This window comes from Fulmarus glacialis, unplaced genomic scaffold (assembly GCF_000690835.1).
Source record: "Fulmarus glacialis isolate BGI_N327 unplaced genomic scaffold, ASM69083v1 scaffold34210, whole genome shotgun sequence".
NCBI lineage: Eukaryota > Metazoa > Chordata > Aves > Procellariiformes > Procellariidae > Fulmarus > Fulmarus glacialis.
In genome coordinates, this window is record NW_009190193.1 from 10,911 (window position 1) to 32,514 (window position 21,604).

The 21,604-nt window shown below is 35.4% G+C and overlaps 1 protein-coding gene across 1 annotated transcript; it reads left to right on the forward strand.

The window, feature by feature from the left end:
- Positions 1-657: 657 nt before the first annotated feature.
- On the forward strand, positions 658-21,189 carry STAM (signal transducing adaptor molecule (SH3 domain and ITAM motif) 1). Its single transcript, XM_009584854.1, has 13 exons — positions 658-737; positions 7,563-7,638; positions 7,726-7,821; positions 8,373-8,519; positions 8,795-8,885; positions 10,405-10,597; positions 10,928-11,022; positions 12,301-12,389; positions 14,116-14,203; positions 16,829-16,883; positions 17,146-17,299; positions 19,334-19,509; positions 20,662-21,189. The coding sequence occupies exons 1-13, from the start codon at positions 670-672 to the stop codon at positions 20,909-20,911; spliced, it is 1,578 nt and encodes a 525-aa protein (XP_009583149.1). The 5' UTR covers positions 658-669; the 3' UTR covers positions 20,912-21,189.
- The last annotated feature ends 415 nt before the right edge of the window (positions 21,190-21,604 follow it).

Sequence of the window (21,604 nt, forward strand, 5' to 3'; positions counted from 1 at the left end):
TTCAGCAGGGATTCTTCTTGTCCTATTCAAAAGCTTTGGAAGAAAGAGTCCCAATGGCTTCTGTGAGATTAGCTTTGGTTTAGCAGTCTCTGTAGCTGAAAAGAGACTGTGGAATATATCATCCAAAGCAGAGATGAGAATGGGGATATAAAAGTTTAGTGATTATTAATGAATTGTTGTATCCTCCTTGTTGAGTTGTAATACATAGAAAGGAAATGCAAGACACAGCAGTTTAGTGTCTGAGGAAGTGGTAAATGCAGTTGTAAATGACTCTGCAAACAGCGAACTAATGCTCTGGGTATTCATATCCTATTAAACTTTATAGTTCCAAGTGGAAAAAAAAAATCTGTTGGTAGCTATACTACTTTTGTCATATTCTGGGTATATCTTTATTACGTGGGAAAACAACCCCAAAATAAATATTTGCTTATGAGTTTAAATTCATGGCACAAGTGAACATTTGAAAATTAAAAAGAATTAGGTATAACAGTTTTAATATATGAATTTATTAATGGAGGGATTTGTCATGCATTTAGCAATACATAAAGAGGTAATATTGCAACATCTTTGTTGACAATTTTGTTAAATTCTTTTATCTTTTTTTTTTTTTTTCAAAATTTGTATTTTGATTTACTTATACTTTATTCATCAGAGAAAGCAACCAGTGAGATGAACACTGCAGAGGACTGGGGCCTCATCTTAGACATCTGTGATAAAGTTGGACAGTCACGCACAGGGTAAGTGACTTCAAAAATTTCCTCCCCAAACTTTTTAAATTGTGTTATTTCAGTTTCATACTCAGATGAAAGGAATGAAATTTTTGTTATCTTGTATAGACTTTTGCAACAGCTCAATTTAACTTAAATTTATTACAAGTAAAAAGAAAATATATGGATTTTCTGCTCAAATATTTTGCAAATCTTCCTTTGGAGATACTAACTGATATCTTAAAATTAGGACTTGCATACAGTAGCTTTTTACCAACGTAACAGAATAAATAAACTGATATGTTTTATCAGTGTCACTGTAAACCCAGGAGACTTCATAAGGGATTTTTCTTACAGAATCATAATCTAGGTTGGATGCGACCTCCAGAGGTCATCTAGTCCAACCCCCCAGCTCGAAACACGTCTAATTAGATCAGGTTGCTCAGGACTGTGTCGAGTCTTGAATGCCTCCAAGGTCAGAGTTTCCACAACCTCTATGGGCAACATGTTTCAGTATTTTAGTATTTAACTACCCTCACAGTAAGTAAATAAATAAATAAATAATCCTGCAATCTGGTTACAATTACCCCTGTTCCAACTTGCCTGTTGCATCTTGTCCTATGACTGTGCAGCTCTAAGAAAGAATCTGGCTGCGTCTTCTATGTATTCTCTGATTAGTTAGTTGTAGAAAGCAGTAAGATCCCCTTCTAGTCCTCTCTTCTCAAAACTGAAAGCAGTCCTCCATCTCTTCTTGTATGTGACTCTCCTTTGACCATCCTGGCAGCCCTCCATTGGACTTAATGTAGTGCATCAATATCCTTCTTGCACCAAACTGGGCAAAGTACTCCAGATGCAATCTTACAAGCGCAGAATGGAGGGGAAGGATCACTTCCCTGGCCCTGTTGACTGCGCTGACCACTTGTTTGACCCAGGATGCGGTTGGTTGTCTTTGCTGTCAGGCTGCACTGCTGACATCTGCCACCCAATAGGACCTGCAGATCCTTTCCTGCAGAGCTGCTTTTTAGGTGGTCAGCTCCTGGCCTTTGCTGGTGCAGACCATTGGAAATGCAACACCTTGCCCTTGCTCTTGTTGAACTTGATGAAGTTCCAGCCTGTCCAGGTCCCTCTGAATAGTAGACCTGCCCTCCAGTATATTGATTGCTCCCCCCCAATTTGCTGTTGTCAGCAAAGTTGCTGAGAGTGCACTGCCTCCCATCATTTAGGTTATTAGTGAAGACATTTAGCAGTGTTGGTCACAGTAGAGATCCCTGAGGGACCCCACTAGTTACTGCCCGCTAGCTGGAATTTGCACCACTGGTGACAACTCTCTGAGCTTAGGAGGCCAGCCAGTTTTCCATCCACCTTATCATCCTTTTATCCGGCCCACGTTTCACCAGTTGGGTGATAAGGAGACTGTATGAGCTTCAACTGTTTGTCGAAACTTTGCTAAAACCAAGGTATAAAGCATCTGCTGTGCTTCCCTTGTTCTCACCACCAGACCACCAGTGTCTTTGTCACAGAAAACAATGAGATTCTGTGTTTCTTCCCCTTGTTTTGAGAAGCTATTCTCTGACATCAGAGCTTTGATAAATATACCTTTTGAAAATGTGATATGAAATTAAACACATCTTAATATGGGCTGCTAATGCTTCCATTATTGAGTCTTTACTGAGCTCTCTCATAGGCTTTATGCATGCACTTGTTTTTTGGACATGAAAAGTTAAAGTATAATTTGAGGTAGCAAATAAAAAATACAGTTTAAAGACATTATTTCAGTGTATCCGTAGTGTTTTTATTCAGTGTAGTATTAGGCTTTGGAAATGTTTTAAATACATCTTCTCCAAGCATTCCCTGTAACAATTCAGGTAAGGAATAGCCTCAAAAAGAGAGTTATGCCACTGCTGCTGTTTACTGAAAGGCTTCTCTGAGAATGGTATGGATTGCCTTGTAAGACTGAGGGAAACAGCATGAGATGCCAGACTGCAAATTCCCACCTGGGACTTTTGTTTCAAAGGACAGGTTTGCAAATAAGCTTACTTCTTGGGATTAGAGATGGTCTCTAGAGGAGTACTTATAAATAGCATGGCATATTGAGACTTCTATGCTGTTGTGTATAACTGTAGTTAAGATAACAGCTGGCAAGTTGTTAATAATGTTTCATATTAGTCTGTACATGTAAAACTGCTTTCTGCTCCTTGTGCATGTTGATGCTGAGCCTGTAACAATAACTATATTATTGAAGGCTTCAGTATTCTATCTAATCACTGAAAGCATTTCCACAGGCAAGATTTAGTCTCACAGCAACTTAGCCTGAACAGTGCTCAAATGTATGTAGCTGCAAGTGACAGCTGCTTGGGAGTACAGACAAAGCTAGAGATCTTTTGGTAACGTGCAGCTAAATTTCTCTGGGACAGCTGGAATTTCTGTTACGATTTGTGGGTTTTGTTTGTTTGGTTTTGGGGTTTTTTTGTGTTTGTGTTTTGTTTTTGTTTGTTTGTTTGTTTTAATAAAACAGTGGTTTTATCCTGGCTGTGACTTTAATCTTTGTAATATTTACCCTGCTTGTAATAGGCTGCCAGCTGACTCGTTGCTTAAATTCAGATTCTGTTGAAACTTGCTGATAGTGGGTTTTCTTTGTTTTGATGGATTATGTCATGCCATAGGAAGGTAAAGCAAGACAAAGTTCTCCATTAAGAAGTTTAAATCAGATACGCTATGCTGTTTGAAATTCTCCTGTAATTTAAGTTCCTGTGGCAAGGATGCTAGTCGTCTTAACTGGGATCTGCTTTAATATTTTAACCAATTCTGGTCCAATACAAGCTTAGTTACTGTTCTTGGCAGAAGTTTAGATTATAAAATCTCTGTTTTATGGGTTTTCTTTGTACCAGTCTGTAAGCTCCATTGCATGCCTGCAGCATTTTAGATTGTCTTACACGTGAAGCCATAGCAGACTAGAAGGACTATTCTTCATTAAGTGCCACTTTTTGTCCCACAGTGTTACATGGCACAATGTCTCATTTAGGTCTGCCAACAACTTGTTTGCATCCAGAGTAATTGTTGGAAACCTATTATGCTACAAAGGTGCTACTTTTTCTCTTAAGATAAATTAGTTACAGTTCAGTAACAGACTTGCTACTGTTGTAATTTTTACATTGCAATCCCTTCATCACAGAGAATCGCCATTAGCTAAAAATTTTATCTTTCTTCCCTTAATCCGACCAACTGGAACAGGTTGCCCAGAGAGGTGGTAGATGCCCCATCCCTGGAAACATTCAAGGTCAGGTTGGACAGGGCTCTGAGGAACCTGATCTAGTTGAAGATGTCCCTGCCCACGGCAGGGGGGTTGGACTAGATGATCTTTAAAGGTCCCTTCCAATCCAAACTGTTCTATGATCCTAACTAAAACAGGTTTTAGCAAGTTAGAATTCCACTGACTCTCTCTCTTTCACTATTTTTTTGTGAATTTCAAAATCTGGTTGATTAGAGTTGATGCCAGAATTTTCATAGAAAACACAGTAAATTCAGTAATATTTTTAATAATATGCCTTTTTTACAATAGCATATATAAAGTATTGCCATATGTAGTGTGGAATTAACTTGATAATTTCTGCGTGTTTTGCATATCAGGTTCTTAAGATGATCTAAAGTTTGTCTAACTATGAGACAATCAACACATTTTTTTAATCTCTGAATTTGTTTTAGGAACTCATACAGCTCAGCAGTTGCGTATTACATTGTTTGCATCCCATTTTTGGGAATATTGGTAGTTCAGTAAGCAAGTTGCCTTTTCAGCATGGAAACACGATTAAAACAAAGGTTTTACCATTAGAGGCAATCTTTTTTTCTGTTTTTATACAGCATTATTGAAAATTTGTTTATTTTAAAAAATTTCATCATATTTGACTGGCATTTTAAATCATCTGACTACAGGAAAACTATAGATTTTTGCATAGTATTGGTTTTCTGCAGGGAAAATGCTTACACAACTGAATCTATAGTTTATCAGCTCTGAGTAAAATAACGTTATAAAATTTGAATGATTCGTTAAGCAGGATAAAAGGGAAAATTAAAGGCCACATATGGTGTATTTTAGCATGAAGCGCTTGCACTTCCTCAGTCAGTTCAGTGCTAGCCAGTTCCTGAGTCTAATTCTGTTTGCATTTGGCTTTGAGATGGTTGTACCTTTTGTATTAACTTAATGAGACATACCAGTCTTTATGTTTGAAACTATCACAACTTCAGTTTTTCTACTTAATAAAAACGATGGCTGAAAAAAAAAAAATGAAGTCAGTGATTGGGAGAAGACACCAATGGTTGAGAAAATAGAAATGTTTATTGCAGCACTCTCTATTGGGGGTGGATATTGTAAAATTGTCATTGAGAAATGGTTTGTCTGTATTGCTGCTTGCCTAACTTTGTCCTGATTCCTTATGGATTAATCACTGCCTGAGTGAGTCAGTGTTCTGGTTAGCTGATTCTTCTTTGGTTGTTTTTGTGCCTGTTCTTACAAGAGAGAACAGTAAAATTGCTTACCTGATAGTCTTCCAAACTACCTTCTGGGTTTTTTTTCCCCTCAAGTTACCCAATCTCAGTAGCATTTTCACAGTCATTGCAGTGTATGTCTAACAGGCTGACCAGGAAGCTCTTTGAGCAGCTTGATTCTAAAGGAGCAAGGAGGAAAACTGAGTCACCTGTGTAGTCTTGAGCCCCACAGTCAGTTACCTTAGACTGTAAATGAACAATAGATTCCTGAGAATATATGAAATGTTTTGTCCTGAGTAGTATTTTAGATTCCAATTGCTGTTAATTTTGTCTTTGTTAAATAAAATTTAATCAAATACATTATTTTTTACTCTCTAAAACGAAACCTGAAATTTATTGTGAATGTCTTCTGGATATACTAGTATAAAATACCATAGCTTCTATTGTATCTTGCCCTATTTTTCCCCTAGTGATTTGTTATTCCCACTCACTGTGTGGCCTCTGGAATTTTGATTGTAGAATCATTGGAGCAGAACTGCAGCCCAAGATTTGTATAGCATGGTCTGGAGAGATGCCTAATAAATAGATAGAATTCTGTTCTCGTGGGGTGTGTGCCTTACCTCTGATTTCTGCATTGTACTTCTCATAATTTACAAACTAAATTATATGATGAATTAATTTGAAGTAAGAATAAGGATTGCAGTTCTGTCTAGAATAGGGATTCTTAGTCTGTGTGACTAAATATTGGTAAACCTGGATTTTTTTTTTGGTGTAGATGTAATAAAAGATTTTTTTTTTTTTTAAAACATTTGAGCATGTTAAAACATTAACACTCAAATATTGATAATTTCTGTTAAATATATGAGCAAATAGATTTTTTATTTTTTAAGGTGTTTTTATGAATTACTGAGGGGTTTCTTTTTTTTTTTTTACCTTTTCAAAATTGTACTTGACACGTGGAAGATCATTTGGCTTTGAGGCTTTCTTGTTACTTTTACTTTTTAATAAGACTTTGGATTCCTTAATAAAAAAATGTTAGGCTAATGGTCCTGTTCCTGAACTGCTAAGCTCTTGATCCTGCACCCTGCCTTTATAAATACTGGCTTAACAATTAATGGACATGCACTTTTTTATGCTTGTGCTCATATCACATTGGTAGTCCTACTCATAAATTAATGGTTAAAAAAAGCAGTTATTTCTGAAAATTTTAGCATGTATTCCTTCTCAATTAAAGTGAACATATGAGAAGTCTTGGATAATTAATAGATAAAAGGCAGTGCTTGCCTTATAGCCTTCATTTGTAGTAGTCAGTTATATGGAGGTATATACTGAATGATATGTAGTCTTGCTGTGTGACAGCGTTTTCTATAATTAGTACTACTAAATATGAGGTGGACGTTTCTGTAAAATGTAGACACTGCCAAATATAGTATAGCCAAGCAGCGGTGTAACTTATACCTAAGTTTCATGTTAGTTTTTTTAATATCAGTTCAATAGAAAATAATTTTGCTTCCCCCCCAAAAAAAAGGTTACTATAAATACTCCAGAAATGCATAAAATCTCAGTTTAAATTTACCTTCTCTTTTCCTCTTTCCCATTTCAGGGTTATCTTTTCAGGGCTATTCCACAGATAGTGCTTGTACGCTCATGGTAATTCCTACCTCAGCCTCGCTCAGCCTTCCACCACCTTTAAAGACAGAACGAAATAACAGGTTTTAATATGCTAAACTGTGACTGAAAATCCCATTCAAATTCTTTCTTAAATTTCCTTTTCACATTATTTCTATCTACCACAACATAGGTAAGACCTGAATTCTCTATTTAATTGTTTTGAAACTTTGATGTAGAATGTCTAACAATTTTTTAGCACTTGTTGGTTCATTGCACATCTTCTTTATAAATGTTATTCTGTAGATTGAAAGAGATGCTGAGGAACGTAGTGGTGATAATTCAAAAAAAAAAGTAGCAAAAGGGTGATGGGTGTTGGTAATCAGTATGTAAGCAAATGTTCTTACATATATATGTGAAATACAGAGGAATAGGTGCATGGACTACAGAGAATTACAATTCTCTAATTGTAAGGCATTTTGTGCATTTCTGGTGTATTTACAGTAATTCTCTCTAACTACAAAAGGTAACTTAACTTACTGAGAGGTTTTGATAACTAAGAAAGCTACCAATCCTACAGATAGAAATGGGTACAACTGTTAATGGTGTTTATTTTTTTTAATGTTGCACTTACAAGCTACTAAATAATTTACTGACGATGTTCAGGAGAGCTTGCTGTCTGTTAGCGTTGTCATGCATTGTCATGTGTGCAATAGGAAATATTCACTCCATTACATTTTTTTAAATCTGTCTTATGTTTTTTAGGCCTAAGGACTGTCTCCGATCTATTATGAAGAGAGTGAACCATAAAGATCCCCATGTTGCTATGCAAGCATTAACAGTAGGTTCTTTTTAATGTAGTGCTTTTCCTTCCTGAATAGTTATATTGCAAAAAATCTTCTCTGAGTTTTAATCTTTCTTTCTTTAGCTTCTAGGAGCATGTGTATCAAACTGTGGTAAAATCTTTCATTTAGAAGTCTGTTCAAGAGATTTTGCCAGTGAAGTAAGCAATGTGTTGAATAAGGTAACGTATTACATTGATTTATACAATTCATAGGAAAGCGAAATCAGACAGAGAATTGGGGTAATCTGAAAGTGGAATGGAATCTACTTTTGGAAGACTGGAAATTTGGTGGCAGGGGAAGAATACAAGATAACTGGGAAGACTGTGGCGGTGAAAAAGAACTTCCTGAATGCCACTTCACAGTACAGTTACTTATGTATTCGGTTTGGGGGAGGTGGGGTGTGTGCGTTAACTTATAAATATACAAATTCATTTTCACATTAAATAACAGCAATGAAACACTAAATACAGATGTGGTGAAATGGAGATAATACAGGGCTTTCATATAACCTTGTTTTACTTTATTTTGGGCCTAGTACATATTGTACTAGTACAAACACAATGCTGGTGTACTATTCTCCATTTCTAATAAACATATCCCTTACTGATACACTTGACTTCAAAATAAAGTGTCTATGTAGTTGATATTGACAGTAACATGAAATTGTTTGAAATTAAGGAATTAAGAACAGTTTCCTACATTATTTAACTAGTTTCTACTGTTCTTGCAGGGTCATCCAAAAGTTTGTGAAAAGCTGAAAGCCCTTATGGTAGAATGGACTGATGAATTCAAGAATGACCCACAGCTTAGTTTAATATCTGCTATGATAAAAAATCTTAAGGAACAAGGAGTTACTTTCCCAGCTATTGGTTCACAGGTATATTAAATTTTGTGGTTGTTCTTAAAGGGTATCACAAATTCTTTTTATCCTCAGTTCTGTATTTTACAGTTTGTAGTCTTGAATTCTATAATGTGTTTGGCAAACAAAATGAAATCTCTCTTGTCTTAATAAAACATTCCTTTGAGGGGTGAAATGCTCCGATTTACTTTAGATTACTTTTATATTGCAGATGAATAGAAATCAAAATGGTGAACTTAATGCGTTGTCAGTTTTTCGTTGAATTCATTTTTACACCTTTCACTTTTGGCTAGGCTGCTGAACAGGCAAAAGCGAGTCCAGCTCTAGTTGCCAAAGATCCTGGTACAGTAGCCAACAAAAAGGAAGAGGAGGATTTAGCTAAAGGTGAGTGCATTTACTTGCTGACCTGATGAATATATTGGTAAATATCAAGTAAAGCAGGAACAAATGTTTTGCTTCCTTCCTGTATGTGAGTAGTGTATGTGTATTTATGGATTGTGGTTATGATTTCTATTCCTTTCTTTTTGTACCCTTACTGGAGGGTTAGAGATTAAAACTATTCTATGGGTAAAAAATATGGACAATTCCTGGTTTTTACTTTTTTTCCTTTGCCAAACTGAAACAACACAGTAAAAAATCTGCAACATCTCATGTTAAGGAGATGCTTCACTATAGAAATGTTTGATACAAGTTCTGCACTTGTATTTTCCCTCTTCCTGCGGCAAGTGAAGCACGTTCATTTGCAATTTAAACATTTGATGGAAGGAGAAGATAAGGATTATAGTATAAGTTGTATGCAAAGTATTTTGGGTATGTTACTTTAAACTTCTATTCCTTTGAATACTGCTTCTGTAGTATACTTTAAGGCTTTGATGGCTGTAAGCATAAGTGGCTGTTAAATATATCACTGCAGTCCCAGTAAACAAAACTAGGATGGTTTCTTTTGATTTACTGTTGTACTAAGGTATATTTAAAGGTCATTTAATGATCCTATACCAGACATATGTGAAGAGTTATTCTTAGAGTGGTTTGATCTTTATGGTGTAGATACTGTTTTTTGAGGTCAAACTTCAGCAATGTAAAGGCATCAAATGTTAGCCCTTGTACGTAGTATGGCTTTGGGCTTAAAGTTGTAACAATGGCTGTTTGCTATACGAGTGAAGTTCTTGCACTAGTAGTTGGTGGATGTTTGCAGTTTCTCATCTTTGATAGGAATTTTTTTTGTTTAGCTATTATCTAATATAACATTGATTTATTTAAGTTGCCGTTAGTGACTGAGCACTGGCACAGGTTGCCCAGGGAGGTTGTGGAGTCTCCATCCTCGGAGATACTCAAAAGCCATCTGGACATATCCTGAGCAGCCAGCTCTAGGTGACCCTGCTTGAGCAGGGGTTTTGGACAAGATGACCTCCAGAGGTGTCTTCCAACCTCAACCAAATTGTGCGATTCTCTGGTTCTGTGAATTCAAGCTAAAGACTCCTGATCTAACAGAGAAAGAATGTGTACCTGAACAGCTGTATGTTTTTAATGTTTCAAGCAATCTGGAAAAGTTTACCATCATGTATATGCTAGTAAGAATGTAAATACTTTACATCAGTTCAAGGTAATAACAGTAATATAATAATAAAAAATGGATGACTTCTCTGAGTTATCCTGTTTGTACTTAAGTGCTATTTATTCATCCTGTCCAGGTTGAAAGCCTCAGTAAATCTATGGGCAGAATTGTGCTCTCTAGTTGTGAAACATCTTTTTGCTTTTTACCATTATTTCTAAGTGAAAGGCAGAAGTTGATTAAGATGCAACAGGAATGGAATTATATTAAAAGTTTTCACAGAGTTAAATTTTCGTATCATTCAACCCATTTTTATAGGGAATTTTCATGTGAATAACTCTTCTTTTGTAGCTATTGAACTGTCACTAAAAGAACAAAGGCAACAACAAACAACACTTTCCGGTTTGTATCCGAGCACCTCAAACCTTTTAACAAATCACAAACATGAGGGCCGAAAGGTTCGTGCAATCTATGATTTTGAGGCTGCTGAAGACAACGAATTAACTTTTAAAGCTGGAGAACTTATAACTATCCTCGATGACAGGTAATTTGTATAGAATGCCTACTAGAAGTATATTAGACTGTAAAAATCAATCGCGAATAATCATATCTTCTATGTAGAAGCATACATTGGAATACAATTGCAATAAAATATAGTTACATATTAAATACTTTATTTAGTTATCTCCTAGATTTTTTACATACAAATGTAATTGCATAAAGATTGTTGTATAAAGATTTCTGCATATATACAAATTGTATTTATGTACAAGTAATATAAATGCCTTGTACAGTGCAATTCTTAGGAAAATTCCATGTGAATATGGTTTTTTTTTAATGTATGGGGTTTACAAATTTTTTTTTTTATCTTCAGTGATCCAAATTGGTGGAAAGGTGAAACTCATCAGGGAATCGGATTGTTTCCATCTAATTTTGTGACAGCTGATCTTTCTGCTGAGCCAGAAATGAGTAAGTAACATTATATTTATGTATATATGTTAAGCCTTGCCATGGCCCAAGGGATATTTCTGTAGTGATTTCCTTTCCCTTATGATGGAGTTCAGCTGCAAGTTAATGTGATACTCAAAGTAAAACTGAGGAGCTCTTGCTGTGCTCTCACAAACAACAGTCATATCTTTATGTGTTAGACCAAGGTTGCCCAAGCTGGCATCTTCTGAAAAATATGATGCTGTCTACTGCTGGCTTTGCCAGTAGCTTCCTTGAGACTCATTTAACAACTCCATTGACACCTATATAAATGTAGGCAACAGCAGTTTTTTACCAAATTGCCTTTTTGCCTGGTTGAAATGGTACATATCTAATCAAGGAAAAACTAAAGGCCCCTGGGCAGATAGGAGGTGGAGACAGATTACCACTGTTCAGACAATTCAAGAAACCTACATACTGTAGGTATGTATGTGTGCATAATGGAAGGAGTATTTTCCCTGCATACTGTTTATCTTCTTGTATCTATTTATATCAGTTTAACCTACTCTAAATATTTAATAAAAATATTAAATATTAGACAAGGTTTTAAGATTCTAGAACGGATTTCTGTAAATCTGATGGGTTTGCAAGATTAATCTCCTGTGATCTCTATATGAGTGTGCCAAAGGTATGAATATGAACAGGTCAGCAGAATTACATGCTGTAGGAGTCACCTGTTCTATGTTAAGACTAACTGATAAGAGTAGTATGATAAGAGGAGTATTTGGCAGCTTTTTTGTTGTGGCCTCCACTACAGAGGAGTGAGATGCTTTTGCGGATACTATTTGATGGAGAAGGAATAGCAAAATTTGAGAACTTTCGATTCTATACTTTGCTCTGAAGAAAAGAAGGCTCCAGTTTGTCATAGGTGATTTTACCAGTTTTCCCTTAAACCTGACTCATTAGCCCTATTTCTTCCAATCACTATCTCTTAGTCTGTTTTCCTGATGACTTATTAATAAGTATGTTATGTGCAGGGAGACTAAGATAAAGACAATTACTTGCTAGAACATGTTTCTATTGACCTTGTGTGAACTGATGTCTTTTTTAATGCAATTTACAGATTTGTTTAAGAAAATTGTTTAAGTCTATGGAGATATTTTTGGCCTTCGAATGTCAACAAAATTTTAATTTTTTATATTTTCACAGTAGATGTTTCAAATGCAAAGAACTTAGGCAACATGCTAGCTGTATAACATTTATGTCATTGTTTTGTTTATTTTTATTTTATAAAATAAAGTCTGCCTGTTTATCTTACAGTGAAAGCTGAGAAAAAAACAGTGCAGTTCAGTGATGAAGTTCAAGTAGAGACAATAGAACCTGAGCCTGAACCAGTTTATATTGATGAAGTAAGCGTGATAAAAGTACTGATTTTTCAACTGCTGGTACATTTAAATGTGTGATGTTTAACCCTTTCATACTGTACTTAAAAACAATTTGAGATATCAGGAGAACATAATCAAAAGAGAATGGGAAGCGAAAGTTGAAATAATTAAAAAAAAAAAGAAAAATCTGCAGTATTCTAATTTGTTCATGTGTCTTGAAGTTCTTAGGAATTTCTGAAACTGAATTTGGAAACTGCATTCCATTTAGGGCCCTACTCCAGGATTGTACAGCTGTTCACCTCCAAACTAGAAGCTTGGTGTGGAGTGACGCATTTGCTTTCAAGTTTTGCTTTAAGTACTTCAGGATACCTCAGAGATACCCATCTTGAATGCTGTCTTAGATTTATTTCCAGTATAACCACCACTGTCTTCCCCCAGTGTGAAAGATTTCTTTCCTTCTCTGAAAACTGTGAGCTTTTTGTTGCTCTGTAAGTAATATTTAGTAAGATTCGTATAACCTCACCGCAGTGATTCTGCAAGGTTCCCAGGAACTCTCAGCCCAGGATGTTTTTCCCCTGCCTTTTTTTTTTTTCTTTTTCTTTTTTTTCCTCTCCCTCCCAGGGGGCTTAGAATTGTTCTCTTTAGAATTTTTCCCTTTCTCTCTCATGACCTTCCATTTCTTTCTCAACTAGGGTTCTGTCATTGTTTTTTGAAATGAAAAACCAGTTACTGCCTTCCTAAAGTCCTATTTAACTCCTGCCTCAAATACTCTTCCTCCCAAGAGATATTCATTTGTAATCTGCTGAAATAGCTTATCTCAGGCCTGCCTTCAGGTGCCTTCCAGCTTTTGTCTTCTGTGATTCCATGTTGCTTTATGTTTTAGTGTCTTGTTTTGTTTTTAAAATTACCATAGTATAATTTTTAAGGAAGTAGTTCATTTGGCTTCTTCCTGCCTTTCCTGTGGTTAAGGAGGAAAAAACATGGTTTTAGTTTCTGCTTTGATACAGCCTATATAACTCTGGCCTTGTTAAAGGCTATTTATTTGATAGCACTCAGCTAAAAAGTGATTTTTAGTCATTTACATGTAATGTTTGGTTAAGCAATATAGTTCACTCAAAGACATACTTTTCAAAGAGTTTATGCCTGTTAATTTTCTACCCTTTGGTATTTTTGTAAATGGGTTGCACTTAAACTGGTTAATCAAGGATGACTTATTCTGAAGTCAACCATGCAACCGCTCCAAACAATCCTAAAAAAACCCTTTCATATATATAAGTAATGGCATTGCTTATGTGCTGATAGGCCTCATACACTTACAAAATGCAGGGTAGTTTTTCAGTGAATTTAGTTTTAAGCACCCATTTCTTTTCAAAGTACTCTCTCAATGTATTCTGTCAAAACATTTCCGCTAATCCCACTAGGTGGTAGTATTGCATATGTAATAACTAGAATGGAAAAATAGAAACTGCTCAAAAAATACTGTTTAGAAGGACTTTTAGGAATAAAGGGGTATTCTGCATGTTCCACTTGTTATTACTAATAATTTTTATCATTTGGCTTTTCTTTGTTCAAGCATCATCATTCCTGTAAAGTAGCACGTATGATTTGTATTTTCTTAAAGTTAGTCTAGGTGATTTCCAAGTCCCAAGAGATCCAAAAGGCTGTTGTAAATAGCTGCTTTGATTTACTATCCTGAAAGTGTGAAGTCTTCCCCCCTACATATGCCCTAATTACACAATTTGTGTTCTAGGATAAAATGGACCAACTCTTGCAGATGTTACAAAGTGCGGATCCATCTGATGACCAGCCAGACCTCCCAGAATTGCTTCATCTTGAGGGTAGGAAAATCTCATGAGGTTTTTTGTTGTTTTCATCTCTAGTAATTCCCTATATAAAAATAAATTGCAACTAAGCTGAAACTACTTCAGCTTCGTGTGCACACCACAAGCATGCCTGAGGAAAGTGCCTGAGCCGTAATTGTCTTCTCACTTCCTGTTTCCCACATCTAAGAGACCAAAGTGCAAAATTTTAACTTAAAACAAGCCCACTCCTCTCTCAAGGAAACTATATTCCATATTCTTTTCCTTTTCAAGACCCAGGAATACTTAATTCAATCTTACTCATCCTTTTTTTTTTCCTTCATAGAGTAGCACAGCATGAGTTGCAAAAAGAGAGTAAGGAAGATTCCACAGGAGGAAGCAGAAATACTACTGGGGCTTAGAATAGACCTGTGGGTGTCCCACATGCTTTTCACTTGCATGGACTTTAATATTAACGAATACCTTATACAGTGCTACAAATTAGACTAGTCCTTCAGACAAATTATTCAGACTATCTCTTCGAAGCGGCATTATAGATCATTCTACCTGGGTTGATAGATGCAGCAAAATTTTTGGAAGGGAACTTTGGAGAAGGAAGTAAAGAAACTTACCCATTATGAGACAGAACATCGGCTTAAACTGGCGATTCAGATAGGACCATACTTTAAGAAAATGGCATATTCCAGATCTGTCTAGAAGTTAATCAGGAAAAAGTGCATAAGCTTGTAAGCTTTTGGATATCTCTGATCTTTTCACACCCATCTAGTTCATCATACCTGTTAAATGAATCCTGTTTTAGGAACTGTACATCAGTGACGTGTCTGCACGTATTCTAGTTCCACTAAAGCTAAAGAGGGGTAAAAAGAAACATAATGGTTTTATTCTTTCAAGTATCAAATATAGTTATAGATGCTGTTGTCTAAGAAGCAGATTGCCTATATCTGGTCCAGGACAGAGGCAAAGAAATTAAAGGTATGCTTGTCAACCAACCTCCAGATACGGCTTACATTAGGATCTCCTTTCAAAATGCATTGTGAGATCATTAGAACAATGCTAAATTTTATATTAAACCATGGAACTGCTCCTAGAATCTGAAAGCTGTAGTGTAGTCAGATGATCACTCCCCAGCTATCTGCAAGAGCGTTTGCCAAACATATGGCTGCGTATAGTTCTACAATGCCATATTCAAGACTGTACTTGCTCTACACTCAGGTAGACCTTGGGTAGCTACTATTTTTGGCATAGGTTCTGGGAATTTTGTTATAGATGTGTGTTGGATCTTGGGTTCCTACCAGTGGTGGCAGGTGCTGATCAACGTTTGACAAAAAAACACTTTGTTTTCTTCTGCCATCCAGATGTCCAGTCACAAATGTCTTTAAATTGGAGAGCCCATCACACAACACTTTCAGGAGCCCAGGGTTTGTGGTTGGCAGCAGTGTAGGCATCATGTCAGTGTACAGACATCCAAGCAATCCTTTTACCACGCTTTGTGTTATACGTAAAAATAGGCTGAACTTACACCAGGTTTTACATCTTTTCCTGGTATTTCTGCCAGTGTGTTATGGATCCCAGGTTCAAAGGAGCAAATGGGTGCCTTTCATACAACTCCTCTACAACCTGCAGTTGCCTTCAAGGAACACATCAGTGATGCCCTTTAATCCATCATGGCCCAGAGGCTTTCAGGACCTTCTGCATCTCTAATTTGGGAAAAATGGGAGCGAAGACAGTGTTCCAGAGCTGCTTATAGTGCATTTAGGTTATCTTTGATTCCTGAATCTTTTTTTCTCATCTCTGAGTTTGAATGTTGTGTGGCTCTTGGGATTAAACACGTCTCTTGATTGGTAAATAGTTCATTGCTTGGATAAGTGGGCACATTTTGCATTCTGGAGTAGGGTTAGACTGTAGTATCCCCTTTTAGCTTCCTTGTCTGTTTATTTTACATTTGACAAACTCTGTCTTTCTGTTAGTTAACTATGGTTTGCTTGGCAGTTATATGAACTCCATGCCCTTGTGCTGCAAGTTGGCGGGGGGTGCATTTGTGTTTATTTTAACGCTTTTCCATTCTACTTCTGATAAATTTTTGTGTTGGTTTTTGCACGTTAGTGGTTTGAAAAAGCCCCCTTTCCCCAGTTAGGATTCTAGTGAGATAGCAATGTGCTGTTAGTGTATTTGACATGCAGATGATTTGAATCATTGCAACCTGTTTTCCCCTTCATTGTTTACATAGATAGTCTTTTTGCAGTAATGTTAGTTGAGCACATGATCTAGGTTACAGTGGCAAATTTTCTTCCTTGAAGAAGAGACCACCTTTCAGATTTACCTGAACTTTTTTATGCAAAATAGTTTCAGGTTTACACTTCCTGGATGTTAAATGTGTTTTGTTTCGCTGTATTTTTATTTTCTTTTTAAAATGTACTTTTAAAACTATAGCACTACTAAAAACCTCAGCTGGATCTCATTCTTAAATTGTTCACGACACTACCTCTGTTACTATAACTTTTTTGGCATACAGATTATAGTAATGGTTTAAAAAAAAATTGGATCTACACATTTCTATCTGAAAATTTTTTTTAAAGCTGCTTTCTGATTTGCAGTGTGGAAATCTTTATTACTCTGATATATTTTAATGTCTTTCTGTTCTAGCAATGTGCCACCAGATGGGACCTCTCATAGATGAAAAGTTGGAAGATATAGACAGGTAAAAAAAGTCAAATGTTTGGACTCAAATTAAGATTCATTCTTAGAAATACCAGTGTTGTTACTTAATGATATCTTAATAATTTCTGTGAATACTGACAAAGAAAATAGGTGTATTTATTAGTAGCTTCTCATCTGGGAGGAGGTCTGAAGGGTTTTTTCCCCGGTCACATAATATTTTACAGTATTGTACCGTTTGACATTCTGGCACTTGTCAGGCATCACTTCACAGGCAGTAAGAATATGTTGCTTATATTTTCTAGGAAACATTCAGAACTTTCAGAGCTCAATGTTAAAGCAATGGAGGCTCTTTCCTTGTATAACAAATTGATGAATGAAGATCCAATGTATTCCATGTATGCAAAACTACAAAACCAACAGTATTATATGCAGTCATCCGGTGTTTCTGGCTCTCAGGTATGTATGTAACCTTTAATAGCCATTGATGTTATCAAGTACGTACCAAGCTATGGTTGATTTCTTATAAATTATTAGTGATAAGCAGTTTTTCACATGAGCTAACTTTTTTACAAAACTTGCTCAAATTTTTTTTACAGTGTATTTCTCTACATTACTAAAATAAATATATACTGATATATAAAGTGTAGTGGCACATGTTGATTGCAAGTAATAATTTATTTCCTATTTCTGCCCTTCTGTTCCCACCCCCCTCGCCCCTGAGTTGGAAACCTCTTTTTATGATCTTTGTTACCTTAATGCTAGGTTAAAATCATCTTGCTCCCTCAGAGATAATCTTGAATGAGAGAGTAGTGTTTTCTTTCAACACAGTATATAAAAAAAAAAAAGTCAGTTTTCAGCTGCAAGCTTTGGATATTCTCCGTTTGCAGGTTCTAACACTTTTAGTTCTTTTCTGTTCAGTTCTTTTTGATCAAAGAAAAAGCCCATCCTGTGCTTTGAGTTGCATATAAAATTAAAAATTAAAGCTGCCAGGGCTTTGCATAGTGGGTCAAAGAAAGTAAAGAACCAAAGGAGTACAATTCCTGTTTAAGATTATGCCCTCCCCACTCTAAAATCAATCTCTTCTTTTAGTTTCCTTTTTTTTGAAAAATCAGTACAGAGCATTTAGCATTTAAATTACTGAGGTTAAAAATTATAATTATTTCATGGCAGCATTTCCATGTAATTGACTTACCTCTGAGGAGGTCTTTTGGCTTATTCATATACTATGGTATTTTTGAAAGGTCTTTTAAACATTTAAATGTTTGATTCCATAGTCTAATGCACACTTGCTGTATTCTTTTCCTGTTTATAGCAATATGTAACATTTCAAACTGTTTTTTCAATAATTTACTTGCTTTTTGAGTGAGTAAAAAAAATTCAAGCCAACTTATTAATACCTACACAGTATTATATAAAACATTGAAGCAGATTTAGTTCTTTTAGCATCCTACAAATACGTACTTTTTTCCAGTATCCTTTAAAGAAAAGGTTGTATGTTTTTGCAGTGTCATTAAGAGGAACATTGTCTTCCGTTCATATGTGATAAGCAATCATATTATGACTCTAGCAAATAATTTTAATGTTTTATAAATGGGCATGTTTCTGGGGCTTTTTAAAGGGAAAAACTGGATTTTGGGGTGAAGATGAGCCAGTATAAAGTTCTGAAAAGTTAGGAGGTCTCATGCCTTTGCTGCCTTCTAAAATTCTTTTGTGATGTTGATATGCCTTCTATGAATATGTCATCTGAGATTCATGGATCTTAAGATAGAAGAGCTGTATATCATAAACTAACATGAACTCAGTTGTGCATAAGACCTGATAATTTCTTCTAGTAATTTGTGTTAAGCCAAATAATTCATGATTGAACAAAAGCATAGGGTTTAGAAATTTAGTCTTGATTTAGAATACAGTTGACACATCTACTAGCAAGCTTTTCCTCTAGTTAGTTGTAAAACATTACCTTATTTTCAACTGAAATTTTCTTAAGACCTCTTTTTCCTTTCTGCCTTGCTCAAACAATTTTACAATGGCAGTTTCAACAGTTACATTAAATGATAGGTTAACTAACGACATGAAAATAATACATTATTGGCTTTCCATTTTAACGATTCTACTTAGTGAAAGTTATCTGGGCATCAAAAAGTGTTCTGCTTCGGACTGCTCTTTGTTCCATGATTTAAATCCTTCGGTATTTTTATTCAAAAGTAGAAGCTCTTAATTAGCATGAGTGATAATCATTAAAATAAAATTTGGAATACAAGTTTTCCAGTAAACTATTTGACGTTTTTAGTACTGATGCCTGAGCTTAGAAATGTAAACAGCGTTCTTTGAAAATCTGGTAATTTTTTCATACTGCAACACTTAGTAGAAGACAATCAGTTGCTTTCTATTAAAACATCTGTAATAAAAGGTTTGAGAGGCTGTCTTTACGTTCTAAATACCAAATTTTCTTGCATTTTGTTTTTAATATTCCTTTATTTAACTTCCTAGGTTTATCCAGGGCAACCTCAAAGTAATGCATATTTGGTGGCAGGGAGTGCACAGATGGGCCATATTCAAGGCTATAATCTTCCTCCTGAACAACTCTCCTCTCTCAGCCAAGGCACAGTTACTCCATCTGCCAGCTCAGTACTGCCTGGTCAGCCTGCACAGACGTCTTACACAAAGTAATTTTAAATATTTTCCTATTCAAGTTTAAATCAATTTAAACATAAAGAACTGCAGATAATATTTAAAGGAGATTTTTTTTCTTACAGAAGTATAATTTTAAACACAACTGAAAGATACTTCAGGGCAATTATTTCCAGTGTGCTTTTTATTGGTGTTGTGTATTTGGTAAAAATTCCTGACAAACTTCAAACTTTTATGTTGTTTTTATAATTTTCTCTAGTTTTTCATTTTATATAGAAGAAATATATCATTTATATACATATATTTCTTTTATAGAAAAGAAAAATTAGAGAAATTGATATAGACATGACTGATTTTTTTTTTTTTTTTTTTTTAAGTTAACTTTTAATATACATTTAATGATGAAGATAATCTGCTGCTCTGGCTGGCTTTGCATAATTTCTGAGATAGTGTGTACTGTATTGTTCTTTTTCAAATATCATACTGTGAAAGCACGGGGAGAATTCTCCTCATCTTGGGAAAGAAGTGAATGGGCTATGAATACTTACTAAAGCTTATACAGCTTCCCCATATAAAGGAGCTACAAGTGGCTTTCTGTTTTGGGTAGATGCCCAAAGATGCTAAGCTTTGGCTAAGCTACCTATATTGTGAAAAAGTTTTGAATTGACCTTAGGAAAAGATTAGTTTGGGGTTTTTTTACGCTCTGTATAAAGTAATTTTATTTTATAAACTTGGGAAAGACATCCATCTTGAGTTATTAAAGTATTTGTTAGTCTCTGTCCCCCAAAGTTACGTATTTGGGGTGGTAAGACATATATTGATAAAGTGAGTTTCTGCATACTTCACCTGACTTGTTGTGCTGTTTAAAACAGTTGGTTGGGTTTTGGTTTTTTCATGAGCAGAATAGAAGATAGATGGGATTCCATATTGAACATTAAAATAGAATAAAGTATAGATTCACAATCTAGTTTTGAATCCATGGGAGGTGTGTTAGGTGTGTTTAAATCTGAGGAGTGTGTTTGAGTATTAGTTGGAATATTCATCGGCTACAGTTTTAAGTATGCAAGGTGTCCAGAGTTAAGAGATTTTTTTGTGTATCTATAGAACAGCTGAAGAAGCAATAAAGCGTTGCTGTTCCATTGGTAAATTGTTTGTTAATTCAACTTTAATTTTTTTTTTTTTTCCAGTGCAATGGTTGGCTCTGTTGCTGGAAATACTTACTCTAACCAGGCTTCAGTGTATAGTCCACCACCTGCTACTGTTGATGTTGCTGCTTATCAGAATGCTGGAACTAATATGTCCCAGGTGCCAAACTATAACTTAGCATCTACACCTCTGCCACAGACAGCAGGCAGTCAACAAGCACCTCCACAACAACCACAGCCTCCGCCACCTCAACAACCACAGCATAGTTACTCACAGAAGGCTCTGCTATAGGATCCAGGACTTTTGATTCCTAATCTTCTTTAACCTCTGCTAAAGGCAGTTGGCAATTCTATGAGTTTCTTCCTTTAATCTCTTAAACTTTGTTTATCCTCAGCTTAATAAGAATCTATCTTGGTGAACAAGTTCAATTTGCACTGACTTTTTAGGATTTTTTTTTTTTTTTAATTTTGCAGAGGAACAGATATATTTAGGACATTTAATTCCTTTTAAAATGCCTAAAAATTGGTACAAGATTATTTATGTCTGGTAAAATTGGCTAGTCTGTGAAAACTCAACATTTGCAAACTGTTGTGGCATATATGTTATGTACATATAGTGTGTGATAGCAATAGTGGCCATTTCGTATAGCTATGGTGATCATGTGAATATATTTAACACAATGTTTAAAAATAATTTACTTTACTATTTTATTTTAATCATGAACTGACAACCATGTTTCATAGTTTTGTCTAGTTTTATGACAGATGTGATGTCTTTTTCCAATGCAGGAAGAGCAGTAATTCTGCATATCATGGTTACACTTACAAGCTAAGGTCTATATATGAATTTACAAACTTATCTGAATCTAGGTTTCATTGCTTCTTGAATTGAACACAAGTGTGTCATGACTCTTAGATGGCTTATCTACCAAAGTAAACTAGTTAACTAGTAAGTGATTTGGGGGGATAACAGCAAATTATGATT